A 21703-nucleotide genomic window follows, 5' to 3' on the forward strand; every position below is an offset into this window, starting at 1 on the left:
TCTTACTGAACTGTTTCATGACAATAAATCGTATTGTTTTGTAATCGTAAAGCGCTGTATTTATAACCAAGAACACCCATGTGCTCGCCTTCAAACACACCTTTATGTTTGTAGAGTGGGTTTACACCATTTCCCAGAAAGCCTTGCGGAGGTTGTGACGTATTTAATCTGCGACAAACGATACAACAGTTGACTGCAGATTGACGAGGAATACAGCGTCTGACGACTCGTTTTAACTTAACGCAGAAGGAGTGAGAGCCTCCATAGGACGCATTTGTTTTTGTTTCTGTAGTCGACCGGAGGTTTGACTCAAAGGTAAGTTTGTTTCACTTAAAAAGCGTTAGGTAACTCGGCCGGCTGCGTCAAGACAACGTTTGCTAATGCTAGCTAACGTTAGCTAGCCTAGACCGTACGCCAGATTAACGATACAAACACTGTGTTGGACTCCTCTTTCACTAACAGCTACATGTTCACGTTTCCTCTGCCCCAAACTTTATTCTGTGTTAAATGTGTTGATATTGTTTCATGGTCTGAACAGGACCGTCATACCGTGAGATCATGTGAACTCCAGCTAGTTTTACTAACAAACCTCATATGTGTAACTACACATGTTTTACTTGCATAAATCCTATTTTTATGTAAAGGGTTTTTTTTAAGAGTTAACAGTTAACTTGAGTGATGTTTATGTCCTAAAATGTCCAAACCTATGAACAGTTTTCACAAAAACACAAATAACAAATTACACCTAAATCAAGCATAGAAAACTTGCAATTATTTGCAGTTGTGAAACAGTGACTTTTAGTATATTTGGCTGTAATCCCTTTTAAAGTAAAGCAATTTGTACTGTCACAGGTTATCGCTTGTCAGATTGAGTCATTTAAGGGATTTTGGGGAGCTGAAGTAGTAAAAGTAACCAGTATTTCACAAGAAAAACTCTGTGGGAGGGCAGAAACAAACATGTTTGTGTGTCACAGAAATGTATTTTTGCTCTCTGCTCTGTCCAGAGTCTTTAAAGGTGCACTATATAAAGAATTGACCATAGGTTGATGTTATCCTCAAAACATATAGTATCAGTATCAGTAGAGTAACCGCTAACTGTAGCTGCTGTTAGCTCAGTTAGTCGCACAGCTAGTGGTCCTGACTTGGAGCACAGAAGCTTTGGGCCAGAACCAGCATGGTTTAGCTGGTTAGCATGCTAACTTCAGTAGATATCTCTGCAACACAGGACATAGATGTCATGACATCAAAGCTGTTTTTTCTTCCCATTAAGTTGCAAATTATAGTTACTTTTTGAATGTTTTCAACAAAGATTTTACATTCTACACCTTTTTTAATTAAATTTTTGTCCCTCTAACCCGATTGTGATTCCTTGGATTTATGTATAGTCTGATTATGCAGTCCTCCCCCCACCATATACTCAATAACAGTCAGGACCCATAATGGTCCTTGGAATTCGTTTTGGAAACTGATCTTGTGCCAAAACTTATCAAGACAATTACCTCTAACATCCTGAAACTATATGCTGCTGATTTTAGATGTCCCTGGCGGACGAGCTCCTGGCTGACCTGGAGGAGGCTGGAGATGAAGGGGAGGACGGGTTGTATCCAGAGGGAGAGGAAGGGGAGAGTGATGGAGAGGCGACACAGGGAAGGGCAGAGGGAGGGCTGGAGGACATCCCAGAGGAGATGGAGGTGGACTACAGTAAAGCTGAGAGTGTTGCATCCATTGCCAAGCTCCGCAATAGCAAACAGGTGAGTTATAATATGAGTGTGTCAGGCATGCGGATGTTTATTATAGTAATCTGTCTGTTCTGGTTATAATCTTCACTTCTTGTCTTCAGTTTTCAGAGATTATGGACAAAATTGCTGTGTATGTCGGAAAGCAGCGCATGAACTCTGAGGGTGAGTGTGACCCATGTGCATGTTTTCCATTAAAGTATGTGTGACAACGTGCTGAATGGTCTAAAAAGATACTCATAGCATTTTATTCCAGTCGGAATTTAACCAAGAATCTAAATGAACTTGTTCTGATTCTGTTGTTTGTTTGTTTGTTTACTTTTAGTCTCAGGTCCCGTCGAGTCTGACCCAGAATACAGACTGATCGTGGCAGCCAATAACCTCACAGTAGAGATCGACAATGAGCTCAGTGAGTTGACTGTTCATGGTTTTGTAAAATAAAAACTAAAAATGTAAAGGGTTTAATGTTGTTTTGATCTCTATAACAGACTTTTGTTGTGTTTTTCAGATATCATTCACAAGTTTACGCGGGACAAATACTCCAAGAGGTTCCCAGAGCTCGAGTCTCTGGTGCCAGATTCTCTTGATTACATCCGCACAGTCAAGGTGAGATGAGCTGAAATGTTTATTTGCCTTTTTAACCAAACAAAAAAATCGTGTTTCAAAATGAGAGTGAGGCTCTGACTGTATGTCATGGGAAAGCAGTTTGAGTTTTTGTTATCAATCATGCAAAGGTTAAATGTTATGATTAAAAGTAAAATAGTGGCACCTGGTTTGAGCATCATTCTCGATTTGTCTTTCCTCCTTTAGGAATTGGGAAACAATCTGGAGAAGTGCAAGAACAATGAAACCTTGCAGCAAATCCTCACCAACGCCACTATTATGGTTGTCAGCGTCACAGCCTCGACCACACAGGGGTGAGTCGACCGACTTCTGTGGTTTATCAAATTTTTTACATTTATTTATTTTCTATCGCTCCCATCCAAAAGAATGCATCCTCACTGTCACTGCTGAGGGTGACGGTCACCCTTTAAATACTTCTCCACACGTTGACTTGGTGTATTTTTGTGGTTTTAGGTCACAGCTAAGTGAGGATGAACTGAAGCAGCTGGAGGAGGCTTGTGACATGGCTCTGGAGCTGAACCAGTCTAAACACAGGATATATGAATATGTCGAGTCCAGAATGTCATTCATTGCCCCAAACCTGTCCACAATCGTCGGAGCGTCAACAGCAGCCAAGATCATGGGTGAGAGATGCAAATACACCAGATTTTAACATTTCTTTTCTTTCCAGTACAGTGAGATTACAAATGTAGATTGTCCTTGCTGTCTAACCCCAATATTTGTTTTCCTCTCTTCTCTTTCTGGTTTGCAGGTATCGCTGGCGGCCTCACAAACCTCTCCAAGATGCCCGCCTGTAATCTGATGCTGCTGGGAGCTCAGAGAAGAACCCTGTCTGGCTTCAGCAGCACCTCCCTGCTGCCCCACACTGGCTTCATCTATCACTGTGATGTTGTGCAGTCGCTACCGCCTGTGAGTAAATTAATTAACAATAAACATACATTGTAGTGTTTTTGTGCATTGAACCAATCACAGGGGCCTCGTAGCTAATACCTGTTTTTCATTCTTGTCTTCAGGACCTCAGGAGGAAGGCGGCTCGTCTGGTCGCTGCAAAGTGCACTCTGGCCAGCCGAGTGGACAGTTTCCATGAGAGTTCAGACGGCAAGGTGACCATCCAAATACACATTAATGCTGAATTAATTATGAGTTGTAAAAAAGGATTCAATTCTATAATGTTTTCTCAACCTTGTTTATGTATGTGGAGGACCAACATTTAGCAAATATCTTAAAATAAAACACTGAAGCGCTTCAAAATTAAAGCCTCAACTATTTCCATATAGTTGAAATTACACCTCTCTAACACTACCAGTATTAACTTGAGAGTCTCGAAAGCATTTTAACATTAACATTGCTGCACGCAAAAACAATAAAGACAATTTTAATTCATTTCTGACTCCTTGCATGAACTTTTTGTAATTTTTTTGCAGGTTGGTTACGATCTAAAAGAAGAAATCGAGAGGAAGTTTGATAAATGGCAGGAGCCTCCGCCGGTGAAGCAGGTCAAACCGCTGCCAGCCCCGCTGGACGGACAGAGGAAGAAGAGAGGAGGAAGAAGGTTGGGAATCTGTTAGCTCAGCACATGCATTGTCCTGCTGAACAGATTTAGAGTAAAGTGGAGAGAGAGCGCTGCACGTTGGAGCATAACAAGAAGCTTACATAACATGCATAGCCAAGTTTAGAATACCACCATCAACTCTAAATATATACAGTATAACCAACGCTGCACTTTTCTTTTTATCTGAAGGTATCGAAAGATGAAGGAGCGTCTCGGGCTGACTGAGATCAGGAAACATGCCAACAGGATGACCTTCGCAGAGGTCAGGAGATATTTTCTGTCTAGTCTCCTATAGCTGTCATCTCTTGTTTAACCGTGCTTACTGCTGTTTAACCCAGGCGATAATATGATCAGCATGAATTCTGTTTAACTGTGACCTACATCATTTGTTTGGATCCATCACATCTCATATGCAAGAACTGTGCTTTACATAAAGACACAATATACAGAAACATCACATTGGATGCTCTTCCCTTCCAGAGCATCTAAATATAAACGCACACAGATTCAATCTCTTTGCATGAGGCTTGTGTTGTTCACCTCAGTTCCTCTGGTTGGCTGTTCTAACTCCTGAGAGGACGATGGCTAAAAGCGGCTTCTGATTTCATCCATTTACAACAACAAAACAGATACTGCACCAAGACCTGAGAGACAAAAGTCTGCTCTAATATTTCAGCCTCGAGGCAGAATCGTAATTTAACCTCAGATGTTTACGGCAAAAACCACTGCAGCAAGATGAGGCGTAATGTTTTCATCCTCACAGGAAGGGAAGTTCTTAAAGACTGCAGCGTTAGAGCTCAATTTAAAAGTTGGCACACGATTCTATATTGTTTTACGTTAGTGCATTTCTGGTTGGAGAAGCGTAAGCAGTGAGACTTGAAGCTGAATTTCTGATGTGTTGTTGCAGATTGAAGACGATGCGTACCAGGAGGATCTGGGCTTCAGTCTGGGTCAGCTGGGGAAGAGCGGCAGCGGGCGAGTCAGGCAGGCTCAGGTCAACGAGGCCACCAAGGCCAGAATCTCCAAATCCCTCCAGGTAAACTTATTCATCACTCATTTTCACTCCAGCATTCGGAAACAGATGTTGTTGTTTTTATTTCAGATTCTTTAGCTTAAGTCTGAAATGTTTTGTTGTCCACAACAGAGGACGTTGCAGAAGCAGAGCATGAGCTTCGGAGGAAAGTCCACAGTCAGAGACCGCTCCTCAGGAACCAGCTCCAGTGTAGCCTTCACTCCTCTACAGGTAAAAGAAGTCCTCTTTTTTTATATTGATACTTTTAAACCTAAACTTAAAAACCTAAATATTCAGTCTGGCTTTATGTTGTGTATTATAATTTTATGGTTTTAATATTAATACTAACTTTACTATTTTACTCTATTATTAGTCTCTAAATGCATTTTTATTTTCTTAATATTCCATTTTTTTTATCAGTCACTTTTAAAGCACTTTGAATTGCATTTTGATTGGTTTGAAAGGTGCTATATAAATAAAGATTGATTGATATTTTAATTAATCGTTGTGCTCTCCTCTGCAGGGGTTGGAGATCGTGAACCCACAGGCAGCAGAGAAGAAGGTGGCTGAAGCCAACCAGAAATACTTCTCTAACATGGCAGAGTTCCTTAAAGTCAAGAAGGAATCCAAGATGTGAACACACACACACCATCATCCCGCACAGGGACAGCTGCACTCAACACTGCATCAATAGTATATTTTTAAATTCGTCCGACATTGTGTTGTCGTGTATTTTGTTTTTGACTTCATTTGATTTTTCCATTTTAATAAAATATGTGAATAAAATATGATTTCATGTCTTCCCTCGAGAAGGAAAAAATGTTGAGTTGGTGTGAAATAAGTTTGTTTTAGCCATTTAACAGATGGTCCACAGTAAATAAATGCATCAAGTCTTAAAACGTTAGCTTGAAGCTGATCTGCCCCCGCGCTCAGCAGACACACTTTGTTTTATAAAATAATCTGTAGTCAGTCAAAACCATGCTCATCTAAAATTAGTGGAAAACAAGTGAAACCATATCCTCGTGTAGGAATGACAGGACTTTACACGACACACTGACTTGTAATTTCTTAAAAGTATTTATTGAAATTTTACAATCCTGTTATAACCCCGTTTTTATGACATCTCCCATGCAGAACTGTGATGAGAAAAAATTGTAAATACGTCTTGAAATTCACATTTTATCAATTTCTTAGCTGACCTTCCCTTTCTGAAAACCTCAAAAGCCCAAAAAATAGAATCTATAAAAGGCAAATCTCATAACTTTGCTGTATTTTCCTTTTATTTTCACTTCTTTCACCCCCCTCCCTCCCAAATAAAGCCTGAAAACTAATTACACACAACAGAAAATTGTAATTGCAGTACAGATCTTGAGTTTTCATGGTTGCTTGAATGGAAAAATCTGATTCAGTTTAATACTCTCCCCATTCAAACGGCCAAGAAAAGGTGGGATCTGTCCCGCTCCAGATTCAGAACCAGATTAAATCTTATTGTTCTTCAGGATAGCACATGAACAACCACGGCAGATGAGACATTTCTTACTGGATCCACAAATTAAATCTACCACCGGACCTTTAGGATTTGTGTTTTCGCTCTACATGTAAACAGTTTATCAGTGCACATTCACTGTATAGGGTCTTCACTCCAAATATCAGGTGGTAAATTGAACACAGTGGATTTTAGGATGAAGTAACATCAACAGAAGAGAATAAAACTTGAAACTATAGGTGGGAAGTTGACTCAAACCAAACTCAGATTCATTATCTAATACGATCTGTGTATTTTGAGAGTAATTAAGAGGTGATTTGGGTACAGGTACATTCACTACGCTCAGCGTGGCCTTGTGCATCGAGGATGATGAGAATTCCTCAATGGCGTAAGAATCAAAATATCTAATAGATTAATGTCTCAAACCCTATTTTTAAGATTTATTTTACAAGTTTATTAATTTGTCACAAACATGAATGCGCCATAATAATGCATTTTCCTTGACAGGTTAACTTAAAAACATTTTATTTGTAAAGAGAGGGAGTCAGAGACAAGTTCAATTGCATAGCAATTTAATCCATGTCCAATAAGGACTCTTTCCCTGTCACAGGGAGAGGCCCTGCGGTCACTCTCAATCAGCGTTTTAAATCGACCAAGACAATATCAATAAAACTATTGATAAACGCTCACTATCTCTAATAGTGACCATATTCAACAGGCATCGTAGGGTCTTAAAAGAAGCCAGTCCTACACACCATGACTAAATGTCCACTGTACCTCCCCAGTCTAAACCACCAAAATTACAGTAAATACAAGAAGGGCAGTTTACTCAACAATCAAATCCAAGGTTTGTTTTGTGTCAAGTCAAAGGCGTTCCAGGCTCATGTTGGGTAGGTGGTACAGAGAATCTTGTTGAAACGGAAAAAGAAAACAAAACATGAGAAACATGCATGGGGTAGGCTTTCCTAATGCCACATACTGAGTGTGCACACAGACAGGCACAAACGCAGATCTCTAATGAGAGCCCTCCCAGCTCGTGCAGCGCGACGCGTTTGATCGGGCCCATGGGGCGTTTTTGTCAAAAGCAGAGTGCTGCACGAGCAGCAAGGGCTTCACGCCGAGATGCAGCCTATACAGACACCAGTCTCCATTTTAGGAGAGGGTTTCTACTACACATCACAATCTCTATCCACAGTTTTGAAGTTCAGTCTCGGAATGTCAACAGCAGCACGTTTTGTCTCTCTCTCTGTCCTTTCGCGTCCCTCTGTCAGTCACTGCAGATCTCTGTCTTCGAGGTACCTGTACTCGAAGGTGAACCCCTCCTTCTTCCTCTGGCCCCATTTCTCATAGTCGAAGTAAATGTAAGTGCCCTGGAGGAATGGCAGAGAGGAAAGAACAATCACTCAAAAGCTCAAACACACAGGACCCACACGGTAGCCTCTACAGAGGAAATGTGAACTGTGAGTCTGCACCTGTTCAAACTCGTCAGTGATAGTCTTGGGCTCCTCGTGCCTCTGGAACCACATCATGTACTTGGTGTGAAACCTCCATGACTGCTTCTTCAAAGCCTTGGCAGACAAATACTGAGCCTTGGTGCCCTGAAAGAGGCAGGACAGATACACCATTAAGCTCACAGAAAAGACTTTCATACATCACTGGGAGATGAACAGTGAGGTTTAAACATGGAGTGGGTGGGGTGAGTGTGTGCATGACTTTACCTCCAGGTAGTAGAAGATGAAAAAGAGTGTTTCTGTGGACAGTCTCTGGTAAAACTCTATGGAGTCAGAGTGGTGCGGCGGTATCTGATGATGGAAGGGCAAGGTGGGACACGGGTTCCTCATCAGGTATTGCCTTCAGGACAGAAGCACAAACAATTATAAATCAATAGCAAAAGCTTAAGGGGCAACTGATCAAATAAAGGGTTCAATCATGAAGGAAACCAGCACCCCACCATCCAAAGCAACTAAATCTATGCATGCATCCACACCCTAGCTAAAATACCGACTAAAGTCATTGTTTGGGTGTTTACGGTCAAAGTTGCATCCACTTAAAGTGCCCGTTGTTGCCACTGACAGGCTGTGGTTGTTATTCTAAGTGTCTGACAACATAATGAAACGATTCCTGAGGAGAAGTCTCGCTTCTCAGAAGAGAATTGTTGCAGCAAGACAACTACGGAAACCTTTAGCCAGAGTTGGAGAGAGGAGCTTACCTAGAGGAACTGCCAACAAGACTTTATTTAAGTCATGACTTAATATTGAACTGATTTTTTACAATCTAGTTGAGGCAACATCTGCAACAACCGCTTGTGAGCTTTGAGAGCAGGACTTCTGGTAACAAAAAGGATCTTATTATTAAACAAAAAGGTCTTTTTTGGTAGAAATAATTTCCATAACCTTGTCAGATACTTAGAATAACAACCTCAGCCTGTCAGTGGTAAAAACAAACACTTTTTGTGGACACAACTTTTGATGATTGGAGTTTCCCCAGCAGTGTTGCAGCTGCTGAGGTGATCTGCAGGACTGAGTCCAAAGCCTTTGGTAAGTATGAATCATTTACACACCAAAACCTGTAAAATAGTCTAAATCCAGGTTTAAAAATACCAGATTGGGAGGTTGGCAATATTGTAAAATTTTGTTATTGTCTACAAATTCCACGACAGTTTGTCCGTCAAAACTTTATGTCTTTGGCTCTCAGCCCAAAGCATATTATATCTTACTGAAGACTTAAATCAGATGGATGTTAGTTTTTAGGAGGACAACAATGGAGCTCTGTGGCAGAGATTATCAGATGTATCAAGCTTGAGTTACAAACGCATCACTTGTTAGTAGGATCAATTAACTGGTGGTCTTTTAATGTGATTTTTTGTAGAATAATAATATACCATATATTACCAGACTTGTTTCTTTGAATTATGTTATAACAGATGTGCAGATTATGTAATAGGCTTTCTTTTGTCCAGGAGACATGAAGATACACAGTAAAAATAAAATCAAAGACATTTAGCATTTTTAAATTTAATTATGAATGACTTTTTTTTTCTTTTTAATTACTGTAAAGCAGATTAAAAGCCCGGCACTGTGTTTTTCCATTTCTCAATTCATTAATAAAACATGGAGGATGCATCATCACTGGGTTATGAAAAGACGTGGCGCCCTCACCTGATCCTCTCAGAGTCGGAGGGGTGTGGCATGTGTGTCCACGCGGACTCCTGCATGGCCTGCTGGTAGAGCTGGTCTTTGGGGAGAGGGGTGGGGCCAAGTGGACAGACCCCGAGCGAGGGCGGGATGCTGACCTCCGACACGGACGGCTGAGGGGCGGCGGGTGTGCCGGGCGCTGCAGATGAACCAGAGAAGATATCTACAGAGAAACAAAACGACAAGACAAGAAAAAAGGATTGAGTTAGTGACAAGAATCATGTACAGACTCTCTACAGTGTTTGTACAACTAATGTTTGTAAAATGCTTAATTTTAACCGATATATTTTTCCAGGTTGTGAACACACGAACGAATACTGACCCTGTAAAATTGTACCGTACTTAGTAGTAGTTAGTTACATTCCTTCACTGGTCATTCTCAAACTTGAGACTAAGATTTTAATTTTTCCTGTAAATGTATATTGGTTGCAATTATCAATCATCACTCCTGAAAAAAACATATTGGTCGACCCCTAGTCAGCATCATCTACTAAAGAAGCTCTTACAAATAAAAACATCACTTATTATTGTTATAACACCTTCACTTCATAGTCACATGCAAGTGACAGCAGGTTACAGTGTTAAAATACGAGCTGCTTATTCTTCAGTAAGTTTGTGTAGAAAAAATGTCTGACCGTTCCGACCTCGGTCTGTCAGGTGCAGGTTGGGAATCTCTCCATCCAGGCCTGATCCCAGCGCTGCTCTCTCAGCCATCGCCTTAAGAGAACTGAGAGGCTCAGGAGCCTGAGGTGGAAAAGAGACGGGAGACGACATGAGAACAGGGCGGCTGACTCAGTAGAATTAAGTTGAGGAGTGAGGAAAACCTCATTATCATGTTATGGTCATTAAAGTGCGGAGCATTAGGAAGAAAATACCAGTCCAGAAAATGAATTATGCAAACGACTACTATTACAGATGCTACACTGAGAAAACAACAATCCTCTTTCTCCTGCGTGAAATTAAAGACATGCAGCCAGCAAAATTTAGTCAACATGACCTGTATGTACTGAGCATCATATTCAAAAGAGACAGGATCCAGTTTTCTGGCACAGCTGACATATTTTAAAACATTAGGCTTCTGGTTTTGGTATACATGTGGCCCAGGGCAGAGCTTCATGGGCAGCCTGGGATATTTTTAATAATGCTATTTTTCAGCAGAGCACATCAACATTCTTCAATCATGTACCAAACAAAAATACCTAAAGAAACTACCAATGCCAGCATGGTCATTTGGTAATAATCCACACTGGAGTTGCAAAGGGTTGGTAAATATCCAGGACATTTCCAAAAATGAATCAGCTCACTTATTTTAAGTTCAGCTGAACTACACTGTTGATTTCTGTTTGAAGGGTTTTCAATTATTTCAGATTGTGATTTAGTCAAAGGTTTGTTTCTTTCCCCCATATAACATGGTAAATACAGTCTGAGCAAATAAACCCTTATATTTCCAAGTTTTTTTCTGCCATTTCCCCAGATTTCCAGTCAATAGTATCCACAAGTATCCCCAAAGTAGCAAATTCTGACTACTCAATTAGACCCTCCATCAAAACTCTGCTCGGCCCTTACCTTGAGGCTCTCGGAGGCCTGTGTATAGGAGTGAGGCCCGTTGAGGAGACTCCCTCCTCCAGGTGTGCTGTCTGAGAACGAGGGGGACGGAGAGCTGGGAGGCAGCGTGATGGAGCTGATTAAACTGGGACCATTGTCCATCCTGCACCGAGAGAGAGAGAGAGAGAGAGAGAGAGAGATGAGTTACCACATAAAGAATGAGAAGAAGTGTGCAGATTTTGCAGATCAAGCAATCAACGACGGATAACTCACGGCTGACTTGTTGAAGAACTGAGAGATGAGGGTTGGCTGCTTTGTGACTGGCTCGGTGTGCTTAGAGCGGATTCTGTGGAGCTCTCTGCCACTACAGCACTGTAACCTGTGGGCAGATGAGGTAAAAGTTAAAAAACAAACACTAGAAAGAAAACACAATGTTGACTTAAACAAATAAAGAGTCACACAGGGCAAGCGTGACAAGCTAACATACTTGTGCTTCCATTTTGCTTCAGTCCACTGGGTGGTCTAGCAGGAGCAGCATTCACCCCTACTCCTCCAACCACGCCGACATTCCCTCCATTGCCTCCCATCATGCCAACTACTCCGGGGGTAGTGCTGACAGAACTCGGGGGCACCTGAGAGGCGCCGGGGGCTACATTTTGCCCAGGAACCAGACTCAGAATACTCCCACTCAAGGAGCTGTGGGCCGGGCTTGAACCTAGCAAACCGAGCCCTGTCCCCGCCCCGTTGGTGGTGACTCCACTGGAGCCAGAGGTGGGGATGGAAGTGCTGCTCTCCACAGAAATGCTGGACTGGGTGGTGCTGCTCAGACCCAAGCCTCCTGATGCTGCTGCCTGAGCGTAGGGGGCAGGTGTGGAGCCCGAAATGAGCCCTGCCATTGTGTTTAAAGAAGTGGGGTGGCCACCCAGGCCTAAACCAGCCATTTGGTTGGTGCTGCTGGTACCCGTCATGCCAACTTTGCTCAATCCCAGCCCCAGGCTGAGTCCCAAACTGGATGTCGGAGTGGGCCCAGATGTGGGCTGAGACTGAGAGATGGGAGCAGATAAAATAGGTGTGGTGGGCGTGGATAGAGAGGGGGCAGTTGAGGCTGGGAGAAGAGGGTTGCTGGGCGGGCTGGGCGTGTTGTTTGAGGGAACAGAAGGTTTTGTCTGAGGTGGCTGCTGCTGTTGCTGCTGTGGTAGGATTGGTGGCGGTTGTTGTTGCGCAGGTTGATGCTGATGTTGTTGCACTGCGCTGCTGAAGCTCCCTATAAGACTGCTGCTTGTGGGGACCGCAGAAATGCCTCCGACTACACTCGCCATCGATACAAGTGAGGAGGACGAGGACGACCCAGAGGTGGTGGAGGAAGAGAAGGAAGATAGCAAGGATGGCGTGCCGTTCTTCACAGGTGACTGCAAATTAAAAAAGCACCAGAAAAAAGATATTTCAGACAAAACTGTCCTGAGGGCAGCCACAGCTGTACAAAGTCTACGAGGAGCAAAGTTAACTGTGAGCTACTGAGGCCCAAATATGCAGGAAAGGGTACAAACTACATCAGAAATCTCCAACCATGGTCCCACAGAGAAAGCGTGTGTTCCTTAAACCCGGCCACCATGATTCTCCAGGACCAAGGATGAAGAGCGCTGTACTAAACTGTTCAGCTACTGGCACAGCACAGATGAGAGCCTCTCACCTGACTAACTTCACTGTCCGTCGATCGTCCTCTTTTCTTATCGTCCTCTGAGTTCTCCTATGGGAGGAGATACCTTGATATGACAATCCACTTTTGACACGTTGATTCAGCGGATTATAACACAAAGGGTCTTGTAGAAGGGTAAACTCAATGCAAAATTATGTCGGAAACATTAACTTAACACTCTGACCCAAGATTTCATTAAACAGAGACAGGAACTTACAGCAGTGCAAGTGGCCGGGGATGGAGGGATGGGTGAAGAGGAGGTGGTGGAAGTGGGAGTGCTGCTGGAGTGGAGATACATCTCATCTTCCACGTTGCCCTGACCTGACGGAGAAGTTGCGACTAATGCTGCAGCTGCAAGAACAAGAAAGAAAAGAGACAAGTGATTTTGTTATCAAAGCCCAGGATGTTCACCACCTCAATGAATCAAAACATCATCCTAATGCTCCACAACTCACGGATGTCTTCCAGGTCTAAGTCATCATACAGGAACTCGTTCTCCTCAAAGTCTGGGTCTTGGGAGGAATCGATGTAGTATTCGACATCGTCTTTGATCTTCTGTATTGAATCCACTGCTATCGAGTCGTTGTCCAGCATTCGTAAAATGGTCTCCAACATGCGAATGTGGAACCTATGCCTCTCGATCAACCGCTTGAGCTCTTCAATACGATCTTGTTTCTACATGAAAGAGAGAGGAGACAAGCATGTGGTTTACGGCAAACATCGAAGCTAATTTATTTACAGTGGATGTGTAAAACATCCTCACAAAAATGAGAAGGGAGGACTTACCTCTTTGTCACCTTTCTTTTTTCTCGTCTGAACTGAAAGAGACTCCACCTCACTTTCAAACTGATCCACCTGCATATTTAGAGTGTCTATCGTGTTCTGCAAGTAAAGAGGAAAAGGATGTTAATGGATTTGATTAAAAACTCTTCCTGAAATAGATTTCTTTATCAGACTGTTTTATTTATTAATACATAGTTAATTAAAATCTTAGTTAAGTTCTTGATAAATAGATTTTAGTAAGTCTCTCTTCTTGATTTTTTACACTTTTTCTTCCCTCTACAGCACAAGGTAGAAAAGCTCATCAAGAAACATTCAGGCAACCATGACGTACAACATGTATCGATAATAGAGGATGTATTACTGTTAGCCACTGTCCCGTTTCCTCCTTTTCCCTCTGAGCTGGATCCACTTTCTGAGCGAGCCCCAAGCCTTCTTTGGAGTAGGCTTTTGTTTTTGTTTCCCGTTCTACAACCTTGAACCGCTCCATTTGCTGAGGAAAGAAAGATAGCAAGTGATTTGTGAGCTGGGATACATTACAGAGGCAATATAAACCTGAATGAGCAATTGAGGGAGAAACATACCGTCTCTATAAGTTTGCGGTTCTCGACTAGCTGCCTTTTGTCTTTTATCTCGTTTGAGGCCACCCATGTTTTTATCTGATCTCTCAATCGCTGGGAAGACAGATGGTGTCAATAATAAATCACATTATCACTTTCAAAAAGACACAAAGGACAATGTGTTCCTGAACTCGTCTTACCTGTAGTTTTTTAATCTCTTTCTTGAGGTCAGCCTCGTATTTTTCCTTCTGGTTTGCATTGGCTGCATTGTGGAGCTACAACATAGACAAATAAATGAGACTCTTTGTGATGCATCAGTTTTGTGATGGACTATCAGACAAATGCAGGATGCAAGAATCTCTCACCTTTTGCCAAATGTCTTCAAACTGTTCTACACCTTCTGCTACTTTTTTCAAACATCTATCGATTTCCCCTGTGGAGATGAAAGATGTAATCCAACATCACTGCATGTAAATATCCACTAAAGTTCTGGATCTATGTGCAAGATGCCAAGCAGCTCAGTGCGATGGATCCTGTGCAACATGAGTTTCACCAACAGTCTTACCTTGAAGTTTTCTCTTGTCAGCCATGGCTCTGACTACGACAATGTCCACATTCCGTCTGCCACAAAGTTAGCTATGCACAGAAACCCAAACGTGTATGAATACATCGTTCAAACAATACACAAATTCCTGCAACAGAGCCATCAGCACATCGGCTTCCTCAGAGTGGAACTGACGTTACTCCAACTAGCTGGCCAGTAAACGTTAGCTGCACAAATAACGTTATCTACTCACAATTTACAGGCGCTTCCTACACTAACTTCCGTGCACCCGTTTGTCTATCGTTATGTTTTCGTGAACGTAGCCGATCATGCTATCACCAATATGACTGACATGGTTGTCAGCTAAAATTAGCCACCTAGCCTGCTAACGTTATTGAGCTAACGTTAATACTAGCCAGTCTCTTAGCTCGTCCACCTCGCTCGGTTACTATCTGGCCCGCTTCACAACAAGTACCACGGAGCATATAGATGGTCATATGTCATATTCATGCATCATTATTTTGGGGTCCAGTTTAGCTTTCATATGGTGGTTTAGCGTTGTGAAAGGCACAATATATCAGAATCCGTTCTTATCGTTAACCTGCAAGCTAATATAGCTAACATTCTGGCTAGCTAATGCATAAAATGCTAGCTAGCAGCTTAGCTAGCCTGCTAGCCAAATTTAGGAAAAAGGGAAACTGGGTCAACCCGAGCATCTAGATTTATACTTGTTTACGACATTTACCTAGGGTATGGGCTTTCGTTTGTCTTTTTTCAAATACAGCCAGAACTAATTCCAGAAAGTCTTCTTTACTTCCAAATTGTGTTTTCTTTTCGACAAGCTCGCTCACTGTAATGTAGCTGAAGATGGACGGTAGCTAAAATCCCACCTCCGCGTTTTGGCTCCGCCCTAAATCGAATCCACGACATCTGATTGGACAGAACTCACGCCTGTCACTGAGAGACATCCGCTAGACAGACACAAAAACCACAAGTGCGTCCCATCATCTCGTTACTGGAGCATCTTCTCACTTCATCTTTATTATCCCTTGAGGTGGATAATGTCACAGATTTTTAATTAAGATAAATATAGATTTCCACAATCATTCACGGTTACAAGAAGCTTGAAATTGATCTCCATGACAACTGAGGAAACTCCATCCTCTGTGGAAGACTGACATGATTAATGACTTTGAAGTGGGATGTTTTTTGTTGTTGTTGTTGTTGTTGTTGTTGTCAAATCAAAGAAACTAGGTGAAGACACACTTCTTTTTTTTATTTCTGCCTGTCACAATTTCAACTATGGTTTAAAAACAAAAGAAAACACACATATCCAACTGAGTCTGCATCAGTTCTTTAGGCTTAAATTGTTGAGGCAGATGTGAACACATGAGTGAAAACAAGAGTTTTTAAATTTAGAATAATAAAAAAACATCATAAATAACACTCTGCAATTCTTTAATACTAATCGTAAGTCTGCTTGCTGATATAAAATCATAAGATCATCATCAGAATCCGGGAATGTGTTGCACAGTTTGCCACAATATTGTGTTGTCATAAACTCTGAGTACAAAATATGACAAAAGAAAATAATCTGTACAAAACAAATGCATATATGTACCAGGTGAATAACATTTCATTTGACCTTACATGATTTCAATCTGTTCTCAATGTTCAAGTAAAACTACAGACAGTGCAAAACCTGGCTAAGAGATCTACTGAACAGTTAAAGAGTCTGGGTGCTACTTCATCATCATCATCATCATATCCAGGGCAGTGCAAAGATCAGTGAGACAGAGAGGTTGGGCTGGGCATTTCTCCAAAATGTGTCTCTGCCAGCACTGAAATGTCTGGTTCAGTCTGCAAAAAGAAGCAGAAACACGAGTCATCAGGAAATCGGTTCTTCCACACAGTCACAACTCTGACTGCCGACATTAAGGGGACCCATCTGCATTTACAACTTCACACACGACACAGATAATAAGAAATTTGTTTGAAAGGACGGCAGCACTCCAGCAGAGTTCTTCATCTACCTGTTGGTCTTTATCCTTTTCTTGTCGTGGGATTCGGTGCCTCCTCTTCTTCGGTCCAGCAGCGTGATGCAAAGCTGCAGACGAAGTGGAACCAGACACACCATTGAGCTGCTCATCCTCCACTCCTGCAGCAGGATCTAAATGGGCCCCAGACTCCTCCTGAAACAAGACAATGTTAAATGTAAAAGGCATTAAAGAAGCTATATTAGTACATTTATTTATTATGACCTATTTATTAGGACCTAAAGCTCCAACTTAACTTTGTATCATCTAAACTGGAATACAATAAAAACTAAAGTGAATCCTGCATTGTCATCAATTTTGTTGAACGGGTCCTGTGTCAATATCTAGATTAAAGACCTCCGTCCTACTACTGATACCATGGCATGAAAGACAAAAAAATACTTGCTGCTTTCTACTCATTTCAGAAAGAAAAACAAAAAAACAAAACTGATACCGGGCTATCTAATTCTCACCTCTAGAAGTATAGTGAGCTGGGCGTTTCTGTAGTCATCCCCATGAGCGTCTAAAGTCTTCATGAGAAATCTGTAAGATAAACATAATCTTCAGATGGGCTATCAAGTCGGGAAACGTGTCAGAAAATTAAAGAAAATGGAGATACTGTACCGCCTCTCTTTCTTCAGGCGCCTTGTTATTCTTTGTACTTGGTGAAGGCGACCAAGGATCTTCTGATTCACCTGGAAAAAGACACATTACAGTGTGAGAAGGAGCTGATTACAGATACATATATTTGGTAGTATTAGTTGACATGTTAGGAAAAAGTTTTCTATACATATGTTACTTAATAAAACAACACAGAAATAGAATAATCAGGAAAATTCATAGTCTTTATTTAAAAAAACATCATATTGCAAATGCCTCCCTGTCTGTTCTGCACCTGCTCTGGCAGTAAAACAATAATATCAGCTGATCTGGAAAAAAATATATTAGAAATTAAAACATAAGTGCTGCACCAAGAAACTAAAGTCAAATAAAACCCATGTTCACATTTCACAAGTCACACAGACAGGAAGTGTGTGCAAGATAACACACATATTTGCATGCACACATGCAAGCTTGCACACACCTGTTCAATTTCTTTACATCTCCTGCTCAGAGCCAGATATTTCCTCTTATCGAGCGCTCTTCTCTCTTCATCCTCTTGTGCTGTGCTCTCCAGCAGCTCATTTCCTCCCGGACCCAGCTCCACCTGGAGAAAACAACGTCCGTTTCTGTCTTGTGTTTGGCTGTCTGTGTGTTTTTGGTGGTGTGTTTCAAATGAAACAGTGGAAACTATTTTAATTTAATGTCGTGGCAGTATTATTGGTACTCAGAAAAACCTTTTTACAGAGATCTTTACTGTGTGTTAATGGTGTCTTTATGTACCTACTTTGATCTGACATACCTCTCCATATTATTAATGCACACAATACCAGTCAACTCTCGCAGATCCTTTCTCCAACCGTTAATCTACCTCAAAGAGTTTGTCATTATCTATAAATTAAGATTTTGACCACATTTTGGCAGATAGATCAGATTTATGGCATATTTAAGTTAAATGCTGGATCAATGGGGTGACTGTAGCCTCTTTCTTTAAAGTCAGGGCTAAGAGGTGGTGTTAAAACTGGTGTACTGGTACAATTAGTACAAAGGCAGCTGGATACAATTCTTCTCATGACATTGTGGCAAAGAGAGGACCGATGACGTGTTCCCACTTACTGGCATCAATGTTACTATCACCATAACTGTGATCATTAACATTACCTCTCCTGGCCCCAGCTCCACACCGCCAGGCTCCAGCTCAGCCTCCAGGATGTGTCCTCCAAACAGAGGAGGCAGAGCCAAACCAGAGAAATCCTCCATCATCTAGAAAAGAGAAGATTCTGTTTTCATATACATATGAAAAAAAACTCTGAAATAGAATAGTGTATGCACATACAGTATGTACAGGTATAAATTCACAATGCAATGATCCAATCTGCTTGTTTGTTTATTTGTCTTGTACTGTCTTGTTTTGTTTTTGTTGTTCCTGTGTCTTTCATGTTGTTTTGTGCTGCAGATAGATAGATAGATAGATAGATAGATAGATAGATAGATAGATAGATTCACAATGTCTGTTATACAACCAAAAAAAGAGATGAATACTGGTGATCATTTTAAGCCTCTTGCCTCCTATTCACATAGTTCACATATAAAACTGAAGACACTGTTTTCACTGTGGTAACTTGTGACGCCCGTTTTTAAACATGAGAATCAGAATCACACACAAGGAGTCTGACTGGTTTGTTGACATAGTTCCAGGAACAATTCACATGAGGAAATTAAATAGAAATAAAGCTACAACAACAACAAATCTGAAAAAGATAGGTAACAAAAACAACAACAACAACAACAACACAGAACTATTATGTACAAACAAGAGGGTGTTTTTACAGACAAAATGTTCGTGTAAATTGTAAACGATAGAATTATTATTTAATGGTTAGTGTAATAGATTACTTTATATGCATAATACAGGTGGTTATGTGTAGTTTAGAAATGTATACATGTCTATAAACTGTATATACAGCGCGCTTAGATTCATATTTGACAATGATGGTGACGATATGTACATAAATAGCGACGTTTTATCGAGTAAATTATAGTAATACTGAAAATAGTCAGATAATCGGAGAGATCAAGCTCTGGTATCAGCAATGACGTATTATAAATGTACCCAGTACTTACATTTATAGATGAGTCCAGAAACACTGGTGTCTGCTCCCGCCGGTTCAAGCTCCACTACAAACTGTCCAGTTTCCGGTTCACACAGTCAGTTTAGCTACGAGCGTTTGCGAACATCATACAACCGTTAAAATCAACCTGTACATCACCTGGCTGTGCCGAAATCAAGTACAAAGCAGCGCTACGACAACTCCTCATTCACAGCAGTCGCTGGACTACTGTTTTTATGCGACGGACGCAGAAATTATACGTCGGTTTGCAGTTACTCCATTTCCCAGGATCCCCCGCGCGGCAACTACACAAGACAACATGGCGGGTATGTGAACGTTTCCCATTTTTTGTGCATCTGCCTGGTGAAATTAGCTTTAACAAGACCTCCAGATAGCATAAATAGACGATTTAAGGGTTTAATGTAGCGCTAGCTGGACCACAGAGTTGTTTCAACACAGTGATATCCATCCGAGATAAAACGAAAAACATGACCTTGGATGTGTTGCTAACGGTGGCTAACGTTAGCTAGTCGTAGGTTGGCTGTCTGATGTGGAGGATGTTAACCTGCCCGGTGTTTTGTCTGCAGGAATCGGAGCGTTCCTGAAGAATGCGTGGAATAAGGAGCCTGTGATCCTGGCGTCCTGTGGTATTGGACTGTTAGGTCAGTGACCAGCCTCATACATTTAGCTCATGTCAGTGACAGCAAGAGAGCACAACCTTTACATTACGTACACATACTTGTTTAACACTGGCAAACCTCAGCTGACAGAATTCACATTTCAGGATAAAGTATTTACCAGCTGCCTTTTTATAAATCAATTTAAGTTAAATTTAGTCAAAAGCCTCATCATGAGGTCAAATCTACCTGAGAACATACAGTATATTATTAGGGCCCGAGCAGGGAACCTGCAAGGACCCTATTGTTTTTGTAGTGTTTCTTATTATTATTTGAGTTAACAGTATTATGTTTACTACTGTTATACAACATGTGAAGGTGAATATGGTAAAGGTTAGATAAAAGAAGGACACCAAAAGCACCTCAAGATTCAATGGGGTGTCCATTCATCTTCAGACTCCTGTGGTTGGCTGTACCAAAGGTGAGGGCTCATAGTGACCGGATGCTGCCTTACAGTAACTTTGTATTTCTCAGCACCAGACAATGTGTAAGCCCTGCAGGGAACTTGTATGAGCCAATAAATTGATTCTAAAACTGAAATAAGTGTACTTTAGGATGGAGTAAGGCGTCTCTCTGTCTCTCTTTCTTTACCTCTGTGACCGTGAATATGCAGACACAATACTAATTAATATATTATATGTAAAGTTGACTAAACCTTTTCTTCCTCAGGTTTTATTATTCCATTCATCAGCCCCATCACAAAGTATACAGGAATGATCAATGCGTCAACGCCATTCAGCTACCCTGGTAATGCTGTTGTTTTTATTTTTACTGCACATTCTGTTTGTCATTGAAAGCTCATTACTTCAACCTCCGTTTAATCAAATATTAATGCTTCTTTTTATTCTCCTAATGCAGTCCCTGTGCGAGATGACGGAAACATGCCTGATGTCCCCGCACATCCGCGTGACCCGAAAGGAAACAACTTGGAATGGCTTAAAAATCTATAACTTCACATTCTCAAAATCAACCCACGTGCTGTTCTTCTTGTTCAAATGTGTCCACGTATCTGCTCCACTTGTCCCAAAATAAAGATTGTCTATTTAATTCTACGTTTGTGTCGCATTGTTTTGTTTTGAATACATTCAGTACATTCATTTTTTACATTATACCATTTCATAAGTGTAATTGTCTGAATTGACCAAGACTTAAAACTAGAACCGCTTGTTTAACAGTGTTTTGTGATTCAGACTTTGAAAAATTGGTAACTAAAAATGACAAAATTGTCTCTGATTTTCTCCCCTTAGACAGTTGAAATTTGAACTCAAAGCTGAAAACTTCTTTAATCTTTTCTTAATTCTTTTCATATGCCAGTTAAATGGCCTGAACTTGACCTAAGACAAAAAGCGTGGTTGTTACACCACCATCTCGAACACCCACAAATCTGAAACTAATCGAATAAAATTTTTCTGTCAGAAAACAGTGTTTAGATCTGTTTGATTTAGCGGAGCAGATCATGAGAGTTTTGAAACTAAGCTTCTGCACAACCCTGATCCTTGAGAAGAGGCTTAACTTACCAAAGCTGAAATCAGATTAACAGTGTTTAAAAA

At 41.2% G+C, this 21703-nt stretch overlaps 4 protein-coding genes across 5 annotated transcripts; 2 read left to right on the forward strand and 2 right to left on the reverse strand.

The window, feature by feature from the left end:
* Positions 1–163: 163 nt before the first annotated feature.
* On the forward strand, positions 164–5715 carry prpf31 (PRP31 pre-mRNA processing factor 31 homolog (yeast)). Its single transcript, XM_084356883.1, has 14 exons — positions 164–315; positions 1536–1751; positions 1841–1901; positions 2062–2145; positions 2245–2342; positions 2547–2653; positions 2814–2983; positions 3112–3269; positions 3374–3463; positions 3785–3912; positions 4102–4174; positions 4820–4948; positions 5057–5155; positions 5448–5715. The coding sequence occupies exons 2-14, from the start codon at positions 1536–1538 to the stop codon at positions 5559–5561; spliced, it is 1527 nt and encodes a 508-aa protein (XP_084213009.1). The 5' UTR covers positions 164–315; the 3' UTR covers positions 5562–5715.
* Positions 5716–6965: 1250 nt separating this feature from the next.
* On the reverse strand, positions 6966–15613 carry cnot3a (CCR4-NOT transcription complex, subunit 3a). Of its 2 annotated transcripts, none has more exons than XM_084356882.1 (18): positions 15475–15613; positions 14751–14821; positions 14551–14618; positions 14386–14460; positions 14210–14299; positions 13990–14118; positions 13632–13727; positions 13301–13520; positions 13063–13196; positions 12840–12896; positions 11637–12558; positions 11423–11528; positions 11171–11312; positions 10249–10348; positions 9569–9767; positions 8129–8261; positions 7883–8008; positions 6966–7780 (listed from the first exon to the last, which is right to left on the reverse strand). In XM_084356882.1, exons 2-18 carry the CDS (start codon positions 14773–14775, stop codon positions 7682–7684), a joined length of 2721 nt encoding a protein of 906 aa, XP_084213008.1. In that variant the 5' UTR covers positions 14776–14821; positions 15475–15613; the 3' UTR covers positions 6966–7681. The 2 variants fall into 2 exon arrangements, with proteins under 2 accessions (XP_084213008.1, XP_084213007.1); XM_084356881.1 differs by having other exon boundaries at positions 10240–10348.
* Positions 15614–15984: 371 nt separating this feature from the next.
* tfpt (TCF3 (E2A) fusion partner) lies at positions 15985–19630 on the reverse strand. The gene is made up of 7 exons (XM_084356884.1): positions 19490–19630; positions 18527–18628; positions 17850–17972; positions 17390–17460; positions 17239–17308; positions 16763–16921; positions 15985–16589 (listed from the first exon to the last, which is right to left on the reverse strand). Exons 2-7 carry the CDS (start codon positions 18626–18628, stop codon positions 16515–16517), a joined length of 600 nt encoding a protein of 199 aa, XP_084213010.1. The 5' UTR covers positions 19490–19630; the 3' UTR covers positions 15985–16514.
* Positions 19631–19722: 92 nt separating this feature from the next.
* On the forward strand, positions 19723–21205 carry ndufa3 (NADH:ubiquinone oxidoreductase subunit A3). Its single transcript, XM_084356885.1, has 4 exons — positions 19723–19802; positions 20064–20138; positions 20823–20900; positions 21012–21205. The coding sequence occupies exons 1-4, from the start codon at positions 19796–19798 to the stop codon at positions 21101–21103; spliced, it is 252 nt and encodes an 83-aa protein (XP_084213011.1). The 5' UTR covers positions 19723–19795; the 3' UTR covers positions 21104–21205.
* Positions 21206–21703: the final 498 nt, after the last annotated feature.

This window comes from Pagrus pagrus (genome assembly GCF_965226575.1).
Source record: "Pagrus pagrus genome assembly, chromosome: 7".
Classification (NCBI taxonomy): Eukaryota; Metazoa; Chordata; class Actinopteri; order Spariformes; family Sparidae; genus Pagrus; species Pagrus pagrus.

Excerpts from the sequence above, each read along its gene's own strand:
- prpf31 (XM_084356883.1), top strand. The coding sequence starts at position 1,536 with ATGTCCCTGGCGGACGAGCTCCTGGCTGACCTGGAGGAGGCTGGAGAT. Across the intron at positions 2,984-3,111 it reads AACAGCAGCCAAGATCATGG|GTATCGCTGGCGGCCTCACA; the intron begins GTGAGAGATGCA and ends TCTGGTTTGCAG. Across the intron at positions 3,913-4,101 it reads AAGAAGAGAGGAGGAAGAAG|GTATCGAAAGATGAAGGAGC; the intron begins GTTGGGAATCTG and ends TTTTATCTGAAG.
- cnot3a (XM_084356881.1), bottom strand. The coding sequence starts at position 14,775 with ATGGCTGACAAGAGAAAACTTCAAG. Across the intron at positions 14,461-14,550 it reads TTGAAGACATTTGGCAAAAG|CTCCACAATGCAGCCAATGC; the intron begins GTGAGAGATTCT and ends TCTATGTTGTAG. Across the intron at positions 14,119-14,209 it reads ACCGCAAACTTATAGAGACG|CAAATGGAGCGGTTCAAGGT; the intron begins GTATGTTTCTCC and ends TTCTTTCCTCAG.
- tfpt (XM_084356884.1), bottom strand. The coding sequence starts at position 18,628 with ATGATGGAGGATTTCTCTGGTTTGGCTCTGCCTCCTCTGTTTGGAGGA. Across the intron at positions 17,309-17,389 it reads CGCCTGAAGAAAGAGAGGCG|ATTTCTCATGAAGACTTTAG; the intron begins GTACAGTATCTC and ends TTTATCTTACAG. Across the intron at positions 16,590-16,762 it reads AAAAGGATAAAGACCAACAG|ACTGAACCAGACATTTCAGT; the intron begins GTAGATGAAGAA and ends TTCTTTTTGCAG.
- ndufa3 (XM_084356885.1), top strand. Across the intron at positions 20,139-20,822 it reads CTGTGGTATTGGACTGTTAG|GTTTTATTATTCCATTCATC; the intron begins GTCAGTGACCAG and ends TTTCTTCCTCAG. Across the intron at positions 20,901-21,011 it reads AACGCCATTCAGCTACCCTG|TCCCTGTGCGAGATGACGGA; the intron begins GTAATGCTGTTG and ends CTCCTAATGCAG.